This window comes from Lycium barbarum, chromosome 4, assembly GCF_019175385.1.
Source record: "Lycium barbarum isolate Lr01 chromosome 4, ASM1917538v2, whole genome shotgun sequence".
Taxonomy (NCBI): domain Eukaryota; kingdom Viridiplantae; phylum Streptophyta; class Magnoliopsida; order Solanales; family Solanaceae; genus Lycium; species Lycium barbarum.
The window spans coordinates 17357171-17376741 of record NC_083340.1 but is presented as its reverse complement, the minus strand read 5'-3'; the positions used below and the strand labels follow the sequence as shown (position 1 = coordinate 17376741).

Below are 19571 nucleotides of genomic sequence, written 5' to 3'. Positions count from 1 at the left end.
TTGGTTTCTTCGTGTTTACTTCTTTATATTTTTAAACCTCTTAGTAAAAATTCTGGCTCTGCCACCGACTATGTCATATAAAATGTTTGTGCTGTGAGACTAATTAATTCTTTTGCTCATTTGTGTTAGGATTTTGCTATGATTTTCTTAGCATATTTGAGTTTTACTTTTATCTGGAAGGAAAGTCAAAGTATAATCATAATCATTTTACTTTTCCAGAAAGGAAAATATAATTCTCTTTCATATTTATCTAGTCATTTTCTTGGAGGAAAATGTTTTGGACGTCCATAAAGAGACGAATCCTTCTCATTGACACAACACAATAACATCCACAATATAGTCATTAAAGAGTCTTGTTTAGGGAGAGATTATTCTCCTAATAGAGTTTATGCTTATTTATATTAGTTTTTCAATATGTAGATCATTTGATCAAATCATATTATAATATTATGTCTTTTTAGTATATTTTATTTATTGTTAATTTATCGTCGTTCAATGTTTGCAATTATAAGCTTCCGCTCCTGTTATTTCGATCTAACAATTTGGCCTGTTTTTATTACCTTAATAATACTAGTCTAAATTTCTACCAAAGGAAATAAAAAAGAAAAAAGAGAAGTCAGCGCTAACATCGTGCGTGAGAATCATTTTCAGTGGTAGAAATCACTCATTTTTTTACCGTTTACCTGATCAAGAATTCACCCAGAAAGAAAACAAAGCCATTAATATTATTTTTGCTGATATACGTAGACAAGGAACAGAGATAAAGAAAGGAAGAGAAGAAGAATGGAAGGGACAATCATGATGAAGAGGTAACATAATTTTAATTACTTCCAAAGAGAATAAAGAAGACAGCTAGACAATTATAACCAGAAAGAAAGAACCACGAACCATCACATTCTACTATTTTTTAATCCTTATTTTTCCCACAAAATTAATCTTAAAGCATTGCTTTTTTCATCCTTCTTCTCTTTATTTTTTGTATACATATATGTGAGAGGTTTACATATATTTCACTCCATTCTTCTCCTCCTCTTCCTTAAGGTCCATATTTCTGGACCCAATAATCTTTCTTGAAATACATTGTTGTATAAGATTTTTAAGCACAGTGTGAGAGGAGAAATTTTGGGTTTTTAACATTTGTCTGATATATAATTGTATCAGACACGTAATATATTAGAGGTACTGTGTTTTTTTTTTTTTTTTTTCCTTCTGATCTTTCAATATTGATGTGCATTTCTTTTCATGTAAAAGCTAAATTATTTAGGTGTGGTACTTTTGGGTACCATCATTTTTTTTTGTGTCAGATCTTTTTCAGATCCTGGCATTGTGTCTTTACTGTCTCTTTCACATTTATAATCTTGATTTGTGGATGCTAATTGGCTTGTTTTCACCATTTGGTTTTGTATGATTTTGTCAGAAAAGAACTTTTTTTTGTTTTGTTTTACTTTTTGTTTTCTTGAATCAATATGAATGATACAGCATTATGCAAGATTTGGTTTTAGTGGAATGAAATGACAATAAAGATGGAATCTTTTTGTCATTTTGAACTCTACTAGGGATTTTTGCATTTAATATTTTTTAATTCTGTCGGCAAGTTTATTTTGGGTATAAATATCAACCCATAATCTTTATTTCACTAAATTTTTCAACCACATAAATATCTACATGAGAAATATCAACTGATTGGCCAACCATCAAGTTTTGTTGGAATTATTATTCTTGCTGGATTTTTTGTCATAGACAGTTGTGAGTGATGTGCTTTCCTTCATTTTTTTGTTTCCTTTTTGCTTTTACAGTTCAAGTTAGATCCAAATGCATTGTTTTGGTTTCATAATTCTTCTTTTGGTTTGTCGACTTTAGAGGCCATGGAGGGCCCTCATTAGGACAGCTGAATTTGATAAATCTATGGGGGCCCTTTGTCATGTGGAAAGTATTAAGATGATATGACTTGTAAAAGTCTAATAAAGTGTTCCTTAGTATAAGTCTTAGCAGATCTCATGGTTTTCAATAGTTAGTTATTATTGGCTGACTCTGACCTTTAGATCTGTAATGGTACTATGCTTTACCAAGAACTGTGATTGCCCCTTTTAGAAAAGCCCCTATATTTGGTGGTTATTTGATGCATTATTCTTGATTTTGGGATTGTGAGTTTTCCAGTAGTAAAGGTAGTGGAATACTGTATTCTTAGTTGTGACTCTATTCTATTCTGTTCTATTCCACTTAAGTATTCATGCTGCAACATTTACTTTCTGATTGATGCTGCTCAAAAGAAGCTAGGATTGTAAGCATTTTCAAGTGTTTTTTTTTTTTTTTTTTTTTCACTCACTAAGATTTACTCCATTAATAAAAGAGGTTGAAATGATTTACCAGGTTGTTTTGTTACTTATGCAGGTAAGTAATCGATACAAAGTTACACCATGAAGCACAATAAAGATAAAGATGGAAAACCATATCCACCAAGTAAAAATTCATGGAAAGTTCAAGTGGCACTAATGGTTGTGGTGCTCTGTGGGTTATCATTCTATCTTGGAGGAATATTTTGCTCTGAAAAGGAGACATATGTGGCTAAGGAGGTTAACAGGGAAGATGAAACTCCTAGTGAGAATGCTAATGGTCCTGTACAAACCAAAGCCGTTTCCTTTACTGAATGCAGTGCTGATTATCAAGACTATACCCCATGCACAGATCCAAGGGTATTTTCTCTTGACTAATCTAGTTCTTTTTAACTTCATTTCTTTTGAGGTGTAATCAATCATGTGAATGATATATTGTTGATATTGCAGAGATGGAAGAAGTACGGTCTTCATCGCCTTACTTTCATGGAACGACATTGCCCTCCTAATTTTGAAAGGAAGGAATGCTTGGTCCCCCCACCAGATGGCTATAAAGTGCCAATTAGATGGCCAAAGAGCAAAAATGAATGTTGGTACAGGTATTACTTATGTTCCTTCTCTGTTTGTCTATGTTCTGTTGTTGGATCCGTGCATACCATAGCGTATTGCTAATTTTTGCTGCTCCAATCTGGCATCAGGAATGTTCCGTATGATTGGATTAACAAACAAAAGTCCAATCAACATTGGCTCGTAAAAGAAGGGGAGAAGTTCATCTTTCCTGGTGGTGGCACTATGTTCCCCAATGGTGTTGGGAAATATGTTGATCTGATGGAAGATTTGATTCCACAAATGAAAGATGGCACCATCCGGACTGCCATTGATACTGGTTGTGGGGTGAGTGCCTATAAATTTTAGTTTGTTATATGGGAATTTTTAACTAGCATCATCTCTCGAGCCAAAGTGTTATTAATGCTTAAATACCTAAACTGCATCTTCTAATGGATATACATGAGCACCAGCTAATACAAGAAACAGCCGTTGGGATCAGATTGAGATTGACACCAACTAAACTACTTCTTTTCCATTATGATTTTGCCATAGATATTCACTTGATTTATCTCTGCATGTTCAGCTATCCTTGAGCATAAAGTCATAATTGTTCTCCTGTGTTTGCTTAATCCTACACAGCCACTAGCTGATCAATATTGTTTGTAATATCGCATCTTGTCTAATTACTTAATTATAAAACTTTATATTGTCTGATATGTTTTCTCCTGTGTAATTTTGTTGAGATATATGATCTGGAATTCGTTTGTTTGAGGTGCTGCGTCAGTGATTGATTGACATAAACTAGAAATTATACTTAATATATGTTTTTCTTCTTAATCTAGGTGGCAAGTTGGGGAGGCGATTTGCTAGAACGTGGAATTCTGACAGTATCTCTTGCCCCAAGAGATAATCATGAAGCTCAAGTTCAGTTTGCTCTGGAACGTGGAATTCCTGCAGTTCTGGGCATTATTTCTACTCAGCGTCTTCCTTTCCCTTCAAACTCTTTTGATATGGCTCATTGCTCGAGATGCCTTATTCCATGGACTGAATTCGGTAAGCAACATATTTAGAAAAGAAGTTATAATTTGAAATTCTTTATTAGGCTGCTTTTGTAAATCAGTCCTCTATGTTGGCAGGTGGAGTTTACCTTCTTGAAGTACATCGTATATTGCGGCCTGGAGGTTTCTGGGTCCTTTCTGGTCCACCAGTGAACTATGAGAACCGTTGGAGAGGATGGAATACCACCATTGAGGAGCAGAGATCAGATTACGAGAAGTTGCAAGATTTGCTAACTTCAATGTGCTTCAAACTATTCAACAAGAAGGACGACATTGCCGTGTGGCAGAAATTGACGGACAATAGCTGCTATAAGAAACTTGATAACCCTGACAACTACCCACCAAAATGCGATGATGGTACTGAACCTGATTCCGCATGGTACACTCCTCTAAGACCTTGTGTGGTCGTGCCAAATCCAGCTACTAAGAAACTTAAGTTGAATGCCCTAGCCAAATGGCCAGAAAGGTTGCATGTCGCACCAGAACGTGTTTCTGATGTTCGTGGAGGTAGCGAGGGTGCCTTCAAGCACGATGATAGTAAGTGGAAGGTGCGTGCGAAGCACTACAAGAAGTTGCTCCCTGCTATTGGAACTGAAAAGATCAGGAATGTGATGGACATGAACACCTTGTACGGAGGTTTCGCTGCTGCTCTGGTTGAGGATCCACTTTGGGTCATGAATGTGGTTTCCTCTTATGCTGCAAATACACTTCCCGTGGTCTACGACAGAGGTCTTATCGGGACGTATCATGACTGGTAATTTGAATTTTCTTGAAAAATTGATGAATAAACTGCAAAGTTTATTCGTTTCTGAGTTTTTGTGATATCCACTTTTTATTTAAGTCTCTATGTTTGTCGTTCTATAGGTGCGAGGCCTTTTCAACCTATCCTCGAACATACGATCTCCTTCATCTTGACAATCTCTTCACTGCTGAAAGTCATCGGTAAGAACATTGTGCCTTTAAAGCTTAGCTATGTTCCCACCAGTTAAATATAGTTTCTAAGCGAGCAAAAACTATGATCCTGACATCAGTTATGTGCGTCTTATAGATGTGAAATGAAGTACGTTCTGTTGGAAATGGATCGTATTTTGAGGCCCAATGGGTATGCAATTATCCGGGAATCCAGTTACTTCATAGATGCTGTTGCCATGATGGCTAAGGGCATGAGATGGAGCTGTCGTAAAGAAGACACGGAATATGGCGTACAGAACGAGAAGCTATTGATTTGCCAAAAGAAGCTTTGGTATTCAAAAGAGAGTTCATGATAAACATGGTAAACTATGCAAGTTCTGATTAAATACCAGCCCATAGGAGAAAAACTCCAGAGAATTATTTTTTCTATAGATTATAAGAAAATTGAGATTTTGAATTGAAGAATTTAGTCCAAAAAAATAACCATGCCTGTGCTAGTCTTTTAGTTCCATTTCATGCTATAATATTCTTTGTAACGTTCAAGTCTTGCCCTTGTTGGTTGTATTCCATCTTTCTTCCTTTCCCTTCTTAGAGCTGTTGAAAAGTGACAACACCACAGCCTCCTTATTTATGTATCTAATTAATCTGTTCCATTGTCAAGTTTTCATGAATGAAATGGTTAACATTCAAACATTTCTTTTCTTGTTGGAGCCCTGGAGCTCGTGTTCGACTTTTAAGGTTCTTTGGCACTGAGTTCATTGTACTTCTGAAATTATGAGTTCGGATTTAATATTTGTTTGGAATTTTAGTGACCTTTTACATCTATATCTATTCTTCGTGTAAAAAATATTGGGTTCAGTTGAACCCATTGCACAAAGGCTGCATCCATCTTTGGCTACTGCTGTTGTAAATGGAAATCATCTATAGTCCAAAGCGCTCTTTCATCTGGTTAGAGCATTATATGTATTCAGGCTAGGGGTGTCAGATGGGTGTGTTGGACTAAATTTGGGTCGGTCAAAATGTGTTGAATCAATAAATGGGCGGGTTAGTGATTACTTGGGGCTAATGGGTTGGACCGAAATGGGCTAAAAATGTATTGCGTCATGATCCGTCTAACTTGACCAAGGGTCCTTATTCTCGAAAAAATCAATTACTCTACTATTGTTCGTTTTGAGAATAAAGCAGTTTGTCCATATTTTTGAATCAGTTTATTTATCAAAGCATGACTATCAGTCCATCACCATCTTTAATGACACTGAAATTGTTCTGCAAATGCTTAAAGATAATAGGACAACAAAAAAGTTCAACACCATAATTATTGGATATAGAAGAAAAAAACACCAGTTTTGAAATAATTCATCGTCCCCTTGTCACAAGTCAATTGACTAAAACCACACATAGCAAGTTATTACGTAACACTAAATTTAACTAGTGTTAACATCAAAATTCAAGAAAATGGTGCATAAAACAAACCAGAAATCAAATAGACATTAGAGTAGAAGAGACATAAACCAATTAAACAAAAAGTGCATAGCCACAATGATACGATTCTACCTAGGAAACTCTAGAAAAACAAAAGAACAAGAAAATAAAAAATAAAGGGTGGATGAAGAATAGAAATGGAAGATGGTAGATGGATAGATACTTGACCCAAGAGCAAGAAATCTATAGACAAGAAAGGGTATATCAAACCCTAACCCTTCCAATCGGATTTACAAACCCTATTGTTATACCCCATTTTAAACGGGTCAAATCGGAATACAACAAATTGGTGATTCCTATTTGTTTATTTTAAGGAGTCGCCACCTAATTATTTAAACGGTGAATTAGGACACCTAATTTATTAACTAAGGTAAAGCTAGACTAAACCTCCGTTAATGGTCCGCTTAACCAATATGATTCTAGGTAAGGGTTCTTGGTTATCCTAAAGGGAAGGGGTTAGGCATCCTTTAAGATTCGCTAACTACGATTAACCGGTCAAACTTATGTTATTTAATTAAGACTAAAAAAATACAAATATAACATTTTAAATGTTTAGGAAAATAGTTTGTAGATATTATCAAGATTTCAAAAAAATGGAGAATATAAGGCTGCTATTTAAATTAAATAAGGTAGTAATTTATAGAAAAAAGACTTTAGTCATATTATGCTAAAAAATGTACTGGATTAGCCACTATACTAATATGCATTCGAAACAATTCAATGATTGCGTATCAATTGATTTTAACTGCTTAAATTTATTAAGTGACGAAATAAGATCAAGAAGGTAATAAACAAATTACCCCCCTACTATTATGTGAAAAGTAGTTTGAAAATATAACTATCCTTTTTTGGGAAAGATCGGGCCTTGTTTGGAAAAGTAAGGATTTAAATTAAATTTAGGAAAAAGATTCATCTCCAATCACTATTAGAAATGATCATTTATTGCCTTTATATATAGAATTAACCATAAAACTTAAAACAAAAAAAAGCTTATAAAATAACGTTAGGTTATAATTTGAAATAGGTGGATAATTTGAAACCGGACTTAATTCTTAATTGGATCACTCAACCCATTTTAAACTTGTAAAAGAGTAATTAAAAGGAAATCTTGAACTAACGAAATAGGCTAAATTATTAAACCTTTAAATACATTATTTCGAAAGCAAACCCAAACTCTAACTACCCATTATCACTAAACTATCCCCACTAATTCCGCTAGGATTCATCTAAGCTAAGAAAACAAAAACAAGATAAAATGTTAGTCAAGCAATCAAATACACAAAAAATAGAGTAGCGGAAACAAATATGTTTAAATGGGTTTGGCCCATTTTAATGCTGCTGCCATATATTTCTGCCGTATGGGCTTTGGCCCAAAATCCCTTTTCTGCCCGGCTGATAGAGGATGACTCGAGAGGAATATTACGTTGGGCTTTAGCCCAACACCGTATGCGGGGGAAGACGAGTCCCTTGGACTCATACGAGAGGGTCATGCATAAAAATAAAAATAAAAGGATTAGTATACTTCAAAACCTCTACTTCAAATAAAAAAGAAAAGCAACAGCCGAAACAAAATAAAAACATCGCGTAAATAATAAACGAGAGCAGAACCTTGACATGCCAAATTAATAGAGCGATCTCAACAAACCAGTGATTTGTGTATACATTATGTATATTTAAGTATACTTCGTGTATACACATTCATAAGGATGCCTAGAAGGTTAATATTGGAAAGATTTTGCCCCCGTCTTCCCGATGTTGCACAAGTTCCAAGGGATTTCATGAATCCCAGGCATGGCTAAAACCGGGGAGGGTTCAAGCTTAATCCATAATGACCAACTAACTTCCCCATAAATGTATTGACTAAGGTATACTGGTCATATACATACGTATACATAATCAAACACAATGTACTTGCAATGCACAAACATATACGAATTTTAACAAGCACAAAATCATCACAGCATTCATACAGGTCTGAACCCTTTATTCCTTCACTGTTTTTTTTAATACGATTCAAGACACCAGCGGCAGCCAACGAATATACCAACAGTGAATCAACAAACTCAACAGCAAGATAATGACCTCTTTTTCTTATTTCCGTAGCTTATACACTTAAAGAAACACCACTATCACTGGGGCAAATACCAGTTTTAAAAAAAAAAGCAACAGTTCAAATCAGTTCCTAGTTTATTAAGGGCATATACTGAAGATGACAGGACAGATTTAGAAAGGACATAGAAGCAGTTTAAAAGATAGCATACAAGTGATATACACAATATTCAAAATTCAGATACTAATAGGATGCAGTGACACATAAATGAAACTTAACATGACTATATACCCAAAGTATCTAAATTATTCTAGTGAGACAAACATCAAGTCCAGCCAAGTATCAACAAGTTATGAAAGGAAGAAAGACAGATGCAGTATTAAATAAGCCAAATGACTATAGACATGAGTGTTAACGAAATTAATTGAAGGTAGACACGCAAGTATAAGACAAGATTCTTAATCTTTCCCTCCATATAGACATACATATTAGGATGATCTATTCTCATATGGCCACACGAAAGCAAAGAGAGGTGATTTCAAATAATAGACTAACAAATACTAAAGTTTTAGGTTTGAACAGGACATCTGGAGGAAAAATATGCATTTAGCATGTTCATGTGGCACTTTAAGGATAACAACTATATGCAATGATGAAAAATAGGTTCAGATTTAGCAGAAGGAAACATAAGAGCATACAACTAAACATATTGACACTTAGGCAGTCAACAAAAGCCTCAGGGCTCACATAAGATTCAGAGAGGTGTTTTCCTGAATTCTTAGGCAGATAAGACTTCTCACAGTAAACATTTAAAGGTTCACGTTAGATACATGGTTAGAACATGCAAAGATTCAAAAATGGTCATGCAATTAACGCAGATTCAAAGACTTTGCATAAGGCTCATGGTGATTAAACTAACAAGCCTATAGCTCAGGTTGACTTATGTTCAGACAACAAGTAACGTCTAGTAATAATCTTTATGTGACATATTTAGGAAGCGATGACCAATTTTATTAAGAACATCAGAATTATTTGAGACTTAACACAGATTCGCACAAAGCAGTGGCATTCAACAAGGACATTCACATCCGAAAATGGGCACATTTAACAAATACAAAGATGGAACACCAAGTTCAAATACAGAGGACCAGCTCATTATACCATATTTAGTATAGTTCATACATATACACCAAGTTCACAAGTTAACAAACTCCACATCTAAGCTTGAAACAGGTTTATCATACTAACACATAACCAAATCTAAGCATCTTTACCCAAATATTCATAATAAACACCCTAAAAAGATATCAGACCCAATCTAGATGACTCAGATCTTGCTTTAAACTAATATTTAAGCACACATGATCATGCTACAGTTTAACATATCATGTGTCATTACTAGTTGACATAATCATCACCGCATGAACTCATATGAACACATAAATACTAACAAAACTGAAATTAAACTAAACTGAATTAAGACATAAACATATAGATACTGTTAACTACTAAATTGAAAACTAAACCAAACTAAGCCATGAACATATAAATATTTTTAACTACCAAAACCAAGCTAAACTAACTAAAACAGGAACATGCATAATGCTACTAAGCTACTAAACTGAAATTAAACCAACTGAAACAACAAACACTTATGAACACATAAACACTTATTAAACTACTAACACTGAAATTAAACCGACTAAAGAAGAGTTGTTTACCCTTTTCGAGTGCAGCGAACCAGGGTGCGGGGTCTTGGATCTACACTCGAATATTAACAACTTCGAATCTCTAATGTACTCAGATTCGAAATATTGACAGAGACAAAAAGAGAATAAGAGCTTAGTATTTCGAATGAATATAAAGAGATATTAGACTGAAGAATATTAATTGTTTTCAGTGGAATCCCGCGGCTCCAAAAAGACCTCCCACCAAATAGCCTCACGCCTTTGTATTTATAGGATAGGATTAGAGTTTTTATAATTCAAAATTTTGGGCGGGATTTCTTGGTTCAACGTTCGGATTTTTTGTGGGTATTTAACCCACCCAATCAGAAAAGAGAGAAGTGGACAAAATCCATTAAAACTTGTACCCGAAAATGCAAAAAGGACTGATGAAGAAAGAGATTTCAACTTCACAAATGGACGAAACCCATTAAAATGGTTTCAGATCGAAAGCAGAGGGGAGGGGAAGAAAACAAAAACAAACCCTTCAATGGCTGAAATTCTGAAGGAGAAAGGATGGGATACTTAATTTCTTTCCCTCAAATGGCCATGCATGGCCTGTATTCGCGAAAGCTTCTGCGAAATTTTTCGTTTGCGTCGGGGAGAGAGAGAAAGAGGAGGGGAAAGGGAAAAGCGGAGGAAGCGGCGCTGAGTATTCATTTAGGATTGAAGATGGTGAAATAAACGATATGGGCCGGGTCGGGTTATTTCAAAACGGGTGGTGGGTTGGGCTGATGAATTTAAAATGTGGGCCGGTCGGGTTGCTGATTTTAAAAATATGGGCTGATCATTGATGGACTGGTCCGAAACACTTGTAAATTGATTGGGACGGATGGGACCAAAACTTGGCTGATGGAAGGCCTTCTTGGGCTAAAAATACTTGTTTTTTTTCTTACATTGCTTTGGGTCTCTAAATTTAAATAAAAGACTTTTTCAATTAATTACATATTAATGTGTGCTAAAATATTACTTACTATAAAATATATTTATTACTAAATAAAATTTTATGACGTTGTAATAGCCGTGCGATAATATTTTAAAGTTTAACAGTAAGTAAATACTAGTTCTTAATTGCGTAAAATAACGATGCGTGTGTGCATAAGACGGTAAATAGAAAATGTTAAAAGTGATCGTAATGCAAATCATAATAATGGTAAATATAATAATAATAATAATATAATAATAATAATAATAATAATAATAATAATAATAATAATAATAATAATAATAATAATAACAACAACAATAATAATAATAATAATAGGCCATGACTATGGCGGTATTAATAGAAAGCTAATTAAAATTGCGGTAAAGTATAATTGACTATTCTTAAGCTATCAAAATATTAGAAACGTCAATAAATGTTTTGGAAGAAAGGCGGGACAAAATTGGGTGTCAACAACTCGTCCCTCTTTGACCGGTAATGATGAAAGATTTTTTGGGCAAAGACGTTGACTTAATAGCCTATTTTATCCCGAATAGGGTAAAGAAAGAAAATTTGAGAGGATTGTGGCCGAACTCCGGTCTCCGAGTTGCTTACATATCTCAGGTTGCACGAGAATCAGGCCGTGTGTAGTTCTGGGATAACCACGACACCTATGAATAACGAGTCCCGATTGGTGCGAAAAATATTATCCCAGTGTCGAATTATGATGACACTGGGTATTATGATCGAACTTGAGAATTCTGAAATATGAATATGTGGACTTGATGATCGGTTATTGGATGTAAGCGGAATTTTTGGGTTTAGAGACGAACGTTCGAGGTAGACGCTTGACCCTTGTCGGGAGGTTTGATTACCCTTCCCAACAAATTTCCCCAGTTCACTGCCGAAGAAAAAGTTCCACGTTGCGCTAAAGTTCCTGCGAAACTTAAACTAAATAAAACAGTTAGTAAATAAATATTGGAAGTAAAGCGATGTAAAATAGCCTTAGCTGAGGCTAATGCAAATGGGATTTTAGGCCGATGATTCATGAAAATGATGCCTTTGGAGATGAAAATGAGGCCTTAAACCAGATATGAAGTTGAGGTTATTTAAACCGAATGATTTATGAAAATGAGGCTTTATAAGCCGATATAATGAGGTTTTCTTTAAAACCCAATGATTGATGAAAATGAGGTTTTTAAACCAACATGATTCATGGTGCAAAGCATTTGTGCAGTGAATTTTAAAGCTTTTGTGCAGTGCATGTGCGTTTGCAAATATTTATGCAAAGCGGATAAAAGCATTTGTGCAATGCGTGTATGGTGCAAAGCATTTTGAAGGCAGTTATGTGCGGTGCATTTGAAAGCAGTATTGCAGTATTTGTACAGTGTATTTGAAAGCATTTATGCAGAGTATTTGAAGGCAGTGGTGCAATGCATGCGCGGTGCATTTGAAAGCATTTGTGCAGAGCATTTGAAAGCGGTAGTGCAATGCATGTGTAGCGCATTGAAAACAGTAGTGCGATTCATGTGCGGTGTATTCGAAAGCATTTATGCAGTGCGTTTGCAGGGCATTTGAAAGTAGTAGCGCAATGCGTGTGCAGTGCGTTTGAAAACATTTATGCAGGGCACTTGAAAGCAATAGTGCATGTGCAGTGCGGGGCATTTGAAAGCAATAGTGCATGTGCTGTGTATTTGAAAGCATTTATGCGAAGCATTTGAAAGCAGTAGAAAATTTTGAGCGTCGATACATTTGAAAAATCATTTGTAAGACTTAAGCATTAATTTGTCGTAAATTTCGAGAATTATTGACACTTGAGAGGCATAATTTTCTCCTAAATGTTATAAGAAAACTCAAACCGTTCGGCACGTAATCCTTGGAAGGTTGTACATATTTTCAGCTTCTGCAATTTGGAAACCTGTGCTCAAAGAAAATTTATAAGTTTCGGGGGAGGTTGATTCACGTTAACTTTGAAGATCCGGCTCTTGATGCTTCATGCTTCAACTTTATCTGAACTTGTAACCTCCGCCTATTTCTAAATCTTAGCCAATTAATAAAACTATTTGATTAAAAATCACACTATTTAAAAAGGAAATATACATAAAAATATATATATAGTGATAAATAATTTCGGCTGAACTTGGAACTGTGACGCATTGTGAAACAAAGCGAGCGTCCTTTCTCCAAAGTCTTTCCTTTGCCTGATGACTCTGTTGACCATATACTCTTTCATGTCTCTCGATGTCGTCTTGCAACGATGCCTTTAAAATTGTCCCAGTTTCTGGCATAGGAGGTTATTGATCTTTTAGCATGACGAGACCGAGCCTGATATAGGCTGCCTACATATCCCACTAAGGGAATCAGGTCAAGCGTAGTTCAAATTATAAGCAAAATAAAATTGAGGTATTCTAATAATGTGATCGAAGCCTACGTAGGCCGCCTACGTATCCCACCGGGGGAATCAGGTCAGGCGTAGTTCATGTTACAAACAAATGGAAAATTTTGGAAATTTCTGTCTTAAAAGCCCAAACCCGATATAGGTTTCTTACGTATCCCGCCGAGGGAACGTAGCTTCATTACATAGAAAGATATTACATATAAAATAAATGAAAAAGCTCCTAGACGTAGTATCTCTTGACGGCATCTGCATTGATAACTTTTGGCCAAACTTCGCCATCCATTTCTGCTAGAATTAATGCTCTTCCAATCAGTACTCGATGAACCATGTAAGGCCCTTGCCAGTTAGGTGCAAATTTTCCCTTAGCTTCATTTTGGTGCGGGAATATGCGCTTCAACACCAATTTCCCCGGTTTGAATTGTCTTGGTCTTACCTTTTGTTTGAAAGCTTTGGCCATTCTGTTCTGTGCTCAGAACCAGCATATCATCATAAGACCATGCGAACACGTCTATGTATTGTCTCAAAAGGTTGATCAATTCTTCCCTTTGTGACGGAGTTAAATGGACGCTTATTCTTGTTTCCCTCACTGTTTCTGAATCTCCCATGTTTATGGTTTCCGTTTCATCCAAATTTAGTTTTGGCTTATTCTCAAAATGTTCAAAATCCTTAGTTAACTCTTCAGGTTGCATGTCCTCTTCATATTCTTCAGAGTCTTGTTCGGCATTTACTCTGGGCTCGCTTGTTTCATTACGTGTCACATGCACAGTATCAACAGATTTACTAGTTTGATTGCTTAAAAATAAAAGAAAAATTAATTAAATAAAGACGAAATAAGAGATAGAAAAGCATAGTTTGGATTTGGCATTTAAGCTTTCAAAAGTTTGGAGGCAAAACACAACAAAAGTATAAACACGATTCAAGCCTCAAGTTTGAATCGCGTTGTTTCATCAAATACAAATACAAATCGTCTACCAAGACTCCCGGAGAACCGGGGGCAGGGTACAAGTCCAATTGTTTAAAACATCTCCAGGGTCAGCATCCCAGATAGTTAGAGTTCCAGGGCAATCATCCAGAACCACATTGCATTCAGCTTCCTCCTCGGTAATGAATAGATTCTTGAGTCCTTCCACGAGATTGTCTTCATCTGCTTCCTCTGTCACTTTGGTGACGAATTCCTTGAAAAATGACTGATTCAGGAGAGGAACAGGCTTTGGCAAGGGAATATCACTTTTTCTTTTGAGACTAGCAGTGAAATTTCTTCAAGAGTGAGTTCATATCGAAGACCAAAAGTATCCTTCTGACCGGGTAACTGAATTGGTTCCACTATTCCGTCCAAATTCACTCCGAGACCCTGACCAGGCTTAAAACCATTTTTCAACATTTCCCAAGCCACCATCATAAGCACACGTGACAATTTTACCCTTTCAGCTTGCGTGGTACACATGATTTCCTTGATATGGAAGACAGATCCATCTAGCCTTTCCACACTTTCAATAACAATAATTGAGTTTTCGGGATAAATCGAATTGCTGCCTTCTCCATGGATCACAATTTCCTGATGATTCCAGACAAATTTCAAACTTTGATGCAGGGTGGAAGGGACGGCACCAGCCATATGGATCCATGGCCTTGCTATCAGCAAGTTATAACTGGCGGATATATCCATCACTTGAAATTCCACTATGAACTCCACGGTCCCAATTTCCAATGCTAAATCAATTTCCCCTACGACACCTCTTTGAGCTCCATCAAAAACTTTAACTCTCACGTGACTGTCGCGAAGTTTTCCGATATCAATTCCTAAAGCTCGGAGAGTAGTGACGGGACATATGTTAACAGCTGAACCTCCATCAATCAATACCTTGGAAATGAATTTATCCCTGCATTTGACTGTAATATTCAATGCCTTGTTGTGACCCAAACCGTCAGGTGGCAACTCGTCGTTATGAAAAGAGACTTTGTGGGCTTCGAGGACTTCTCTAACCATGGCCGAAAATTTCTCGCTAGAGGTTTCGGCTGGAACATAAGCTTTATTAAGTACCTTCACTAAAGCGCTCCTATGAGTTTCAGAACTCATTAACAATGCCAATAAAGATATTTGGGCTGGTGTTTTCTTTAGTTGTTCTACAACAGAATATTCCTTAGTTGGCATTTTTCTCCAGAATTCTTCGACTTCAGCCTCGGTCACAGCCTTCCTCTAGCCGTTTTCCTTACTTGGTGCTCCTCGTGCTACCTCTTCGGGGGCATAACACCGCCCAGATCTTGTTAATCCAGCAGCAACAGTTTCTACAACCAATTTTCCTTTTGCTTTGTTCCTTTCATCAGACGGATAATTCCAAAGAACTGCTTTGGTGTTGAAAAAAGGTGCCTGAGCAACTAAAGCTGTGATCTTAGGCCTTGATGTAAGCACTTCCACTTCGATTGGTGCCCTCATTTGGACTGTGATTACGGGAGAAATAAAGGCTGAGGATTCAACCTTTTCCTCACAATAGTCCCTTCCAAATCACAATCTTTATCAATGGTAATCATGTTCACATTTGCATCACCATGATTGGGCAGAGGATTGTTGTTTATATTTGGGGGAGCTCCTTTGAGCTGGATGACTCCTTCTTTGATTAATGTCTCGATTTTATCTTTGAGAGTAAGACAATTTTCTGTATCATGTCCGGTAACTCCTAAGTGATACGCACAACGTTTAGTCCCATCATACCATCCAGGAAGGGGATTAGGAACTCTTCCCTGAATTGGTTAGAGTATCCCTGCGGTTCTCAACCTTTCATACAATTGGGCTAAGGGTTCGGCTAACGGTGCGTAAGTTTTGGTTGGCTTCATTTCAAAGTTTGGGCGAGGTCTGGGTGTATTTTGTGGTTAGTATTGGGGTTGAGGCGAGTAGGTTTGCTGGTATTGTGATGGGCTTTGGTGGGCAGGTGCTCGAGGTGGGTAATATGCTAGCTGGGTATGGTAAACAGGATGGGAAGTGGGTGGAGGTTGGTAATAAGGTTGAGGGGCTTGGGTGTATTGACTGTAATATGAAGGCTGGGATGAAGGGTATTGGTAGGTTAACATCTGGTTTGGTCTACGTTCCTGGATGGTCATGACCGCGGACACTCCGTCCCTCTTCTTCTTAGTTGAATCTGATTGAATTGCCTTATTTGTTGCTTGCAAGGCTGCCAGATTTGTGATTCTTCCCGTCTTGATACCTTCTTCTATGAAATCTCCCATCCTAATAACTTCGAAAAACTTTTGCCCAATGACACTTATCAACCTTTCATAGTATGTGGCATCTTTCAAAGATTGTACAAAGAGCGTTGTCATCTCACTTTCCGCCATTGGGGGCTGGACTTTTGCGGCTTCTGCTCTCCAACGCATAGCATATTCTCTGAAATTTTCTGTTGACTTCCTTTCCAGCTTCATCAAGTAGAATCTATCTGGGACAGTCTCAGTGTTAAACCTGAACCTATCCATGAATTCTTGCGCCATCTCTCCCCAACTATGCCACTTTTGCGGATCTTGGCATGTGTACCAATCAAGTGTTTCTTCCGTCAAACTCCTTATAAACAGCTTCATCCTGATAGCTTGATCTTTCCCTACTCCAACAAGCTTATCACAGTATGATTCAAGTGAGCCCGAGGATTTCCTTTTCCATCAAACATATCAAATTTTGGCACTTTATATCCAGCAGGCAACTCAATGTCGGGATGAATACACAAATCCTCATATTCTAGTCCCTCACATCCCTTATGGGTTTGGATGCTTCTAAATGCTTCCTTCAGACTACGAATCTCCTTTGCCACATTCTCGTCTGCTTTCGCCCTAACTTCCCTTTCCATCTTCTCATAAGGGTCAACCTCTGGATGCTGCACGACCTGCAATTGGGTAGTGAAAGGTTGACCTTCTGCTACATATACCGGTGGCACGTACTGCGTGTTATGGTTAGCGGTGTGTGCCAATGGTATATGTTGAGTTGCTTGGTAGTTTTGGGTAAGTGGGGTAGTTTGGATAACTGAAGGCTGAGGAATATAGGGAGTGGTGAAAGGTAGCGGATTGGCTTGTTGGAAATTAACTTGTTGGGGGTTGGATTGTTGTGGGTCATTTTGTTGTGGGATGGTTTTTTGTAGGTTAGTTTGTTGCGGGATGGTTTGTTATGAGTTGATCGGTAGTGAGATGGCTTGTTGTGGATTTGATTGTTGTGAGATGGTTTGTTGCAGGATAGTTTGTTGTGGGACTGGGGGTGAATTGGTAGTATTTGGATTGACTGTGTGAAGTGAAGGGTTTGAGGGACAGGGCTGAGGAGCGGGCGAGTCAACAGGCGAAAAGGATGGTGGGATTGTCGCGCTTGTTCTTTGTTCATGATGAGGAGTGTTGAGGGTAACAGACAGGTTGGTGAGATTTCGCAGTCGCTCAATTTCACTTTGCATGTTGGCCATTTGCTGCATCAATTGGGCGATGAGTTCATCATTCCCTCCTCCCGAAGCCTCAGGTTTGTCTTTTGGAATGGTGATAAGTCCCAAGCCAGTCTGTTCGGATGCCCCTGAATCATTCATATCGTTGGATGCTCGTGCTTTTGATCTTGCGAAGTACAGGTGATCCGCCAGTCCGTAGTCAACACGAATCAACCTTTTGGGGGAATAATAAAAATAAAAGAAAGCCTTCAAAAAATGAAAAGAACTGTGTCAGTATAGTGCGAATGATTGCTGCTTTAAATAAAATAATGCGAACATTTGACAAATAATGTTGAAAGAAGCACATATTACATAGCAAACAAATCACATAGTAAAAGAGAAATATAGCAAACATAGCGCGTCCTATTATGCACGGGACCTCTTTTGTGCCAGAGGTAGGCCTAACGCGGATCTGAAGGATAAAACATGTAATTATATGTCATCCCAATGTGCTATTAATTGAGGACCCCCAAAACATACTATGTTTGAAAATTAAAATCCTGGTACAAAGGAAATTATTACAACTACTACTTGTCTTTCATAAGCTAATTAACATGAGGAAGTCCCCTTCGTCATTCTTGAGCCTCTTGGTTGCTTGGATTGATTGACCGATCTTTCGGCGATTCTGCATAATGTATGACATAGCCAGAACTCCTCCCGTTTTGATGCCTTCTTTGATGCAAGTATCTCCTTGCTCAGCTAGAAGTGTATCTAATTCTTGCATGCTTTGCTCGTAACTAAGTGCCTGCTGCTTCCATTTATCTGATCCCTTTCTTTTTCCTCAAGTTGTGCATAGTGCTCGGCTTCAGAGGCAAGATTTTTCTTACGCAGTTGCCGTAGTAAGATGTGTGCTTCTGTTTCTCCATCCTTAATTCGTCCCTTGAGGCTGACGCCGGGTTTGATTGATCCTTCCAAGTTGGCGGTCAGCCATTCCAAATAGTTATCATTACATTTAGCTTGGTATCTGTTTGGCTCAATTGACACTGATTTCATGGTTTCCCTTGATTTCCACATGCTTATAACTTCTTTTGCAAAAGTAATTTTTTCCTCTTTGTAGTCGGCTCGATAATGATCCATGTCTGCCACTAAAGGTATGTTTTACTTTCGTCCAGATTGTCTTAAAACTCTCAGTGGGGCATAAGGTTGCAAGCCCCGAAGTCCCATCAAAACTAAAAATGGTATGATCTTCGTACGAAACACCAAACCTTCGGATGGAAACCAACCGAACATCCATTGAATTGAATCATCGTTCAAATGGCTAAGAAGTCTTACCCACCCTTCTACACAATTTGGCTTTTCAAAGGATCTATTAGTCAAAATAGCGCCCGGAACATGTCCAAGAATGTGATTTTCACCCGTCGGTTTTCGAAATGCTAGGCCTCTGTCGACCTTTTGAAGATGTTCCATCAGCCAAATTTGTAAAATCAAGTTGCATCCCTCAAAATGCTTGTACCCGTGCTTGCAACGTCCTAACGCTCGATAGATATTTGCCACGACCATAGGGACCACAGTGTAGTATTTTCCTTTAATGCCACCAAATAGAGCTTCTGTTACGGTAATAGGTCGGGTGTGAATATCTCTTGTTGTCCCTTTAGGGAACACCACAGTTCCCAAGAAATACACTACGAAAGCAAAGCACCGCTTTTGTTTCCAAGAATCATACGAGAAACATTCATCTTGATGATTGGTGAAACTTTG

The 19571-nt window shown here is 37.4% G+C and overlaps 1 protein-coding gene across 6 annotated transcripts; it reads left to right on the top strand.

Moving 5' to 3' along the window:
* Window positions 1-673: 673 nt before the first annotated feature.
* Window positions 674-5545, top strand: LOC132635418 (probable methyltransferase PMT21). 6 transcript variants are annotated; one of them, XM_060351800.1, is made up of 8 exons: window positions 674-809; window positions 2392-2693; window positions 2784-2932; window positions 3032-3227; window positions 3725-3935; window positions 4019-4694; window positions 4805-4882; window positions 4989-5545. In XM_060351800.1, exons 2-8 carry the CDS (start codon window positions 2418-2420, stop codon window positions 5203-5205), a joined length of 1803 nt encoding a protein of 600 aa, XP_060207783.1. In that variant the 5' UTR covers window positions 674-809; window positions 2392-2417; the 3' UTR covers window positions 5206-5545. The 6 variants fall into 6 exon arrangements, with proteins under 6 accessions (XP_060207783.1, XP_060207781.1, XP_060207780.1 ...); XM_060351798.1 differs by lacking the exon at window positions 674-809 and adding an exon at window positions 987-1179; XM_060351797.1 differs by lacking the exon at window positions 674-809 and adding an exon at window positions 1595-1746.
* Window positions 5546-19571: the final 14026 nt, after the last annotated feature.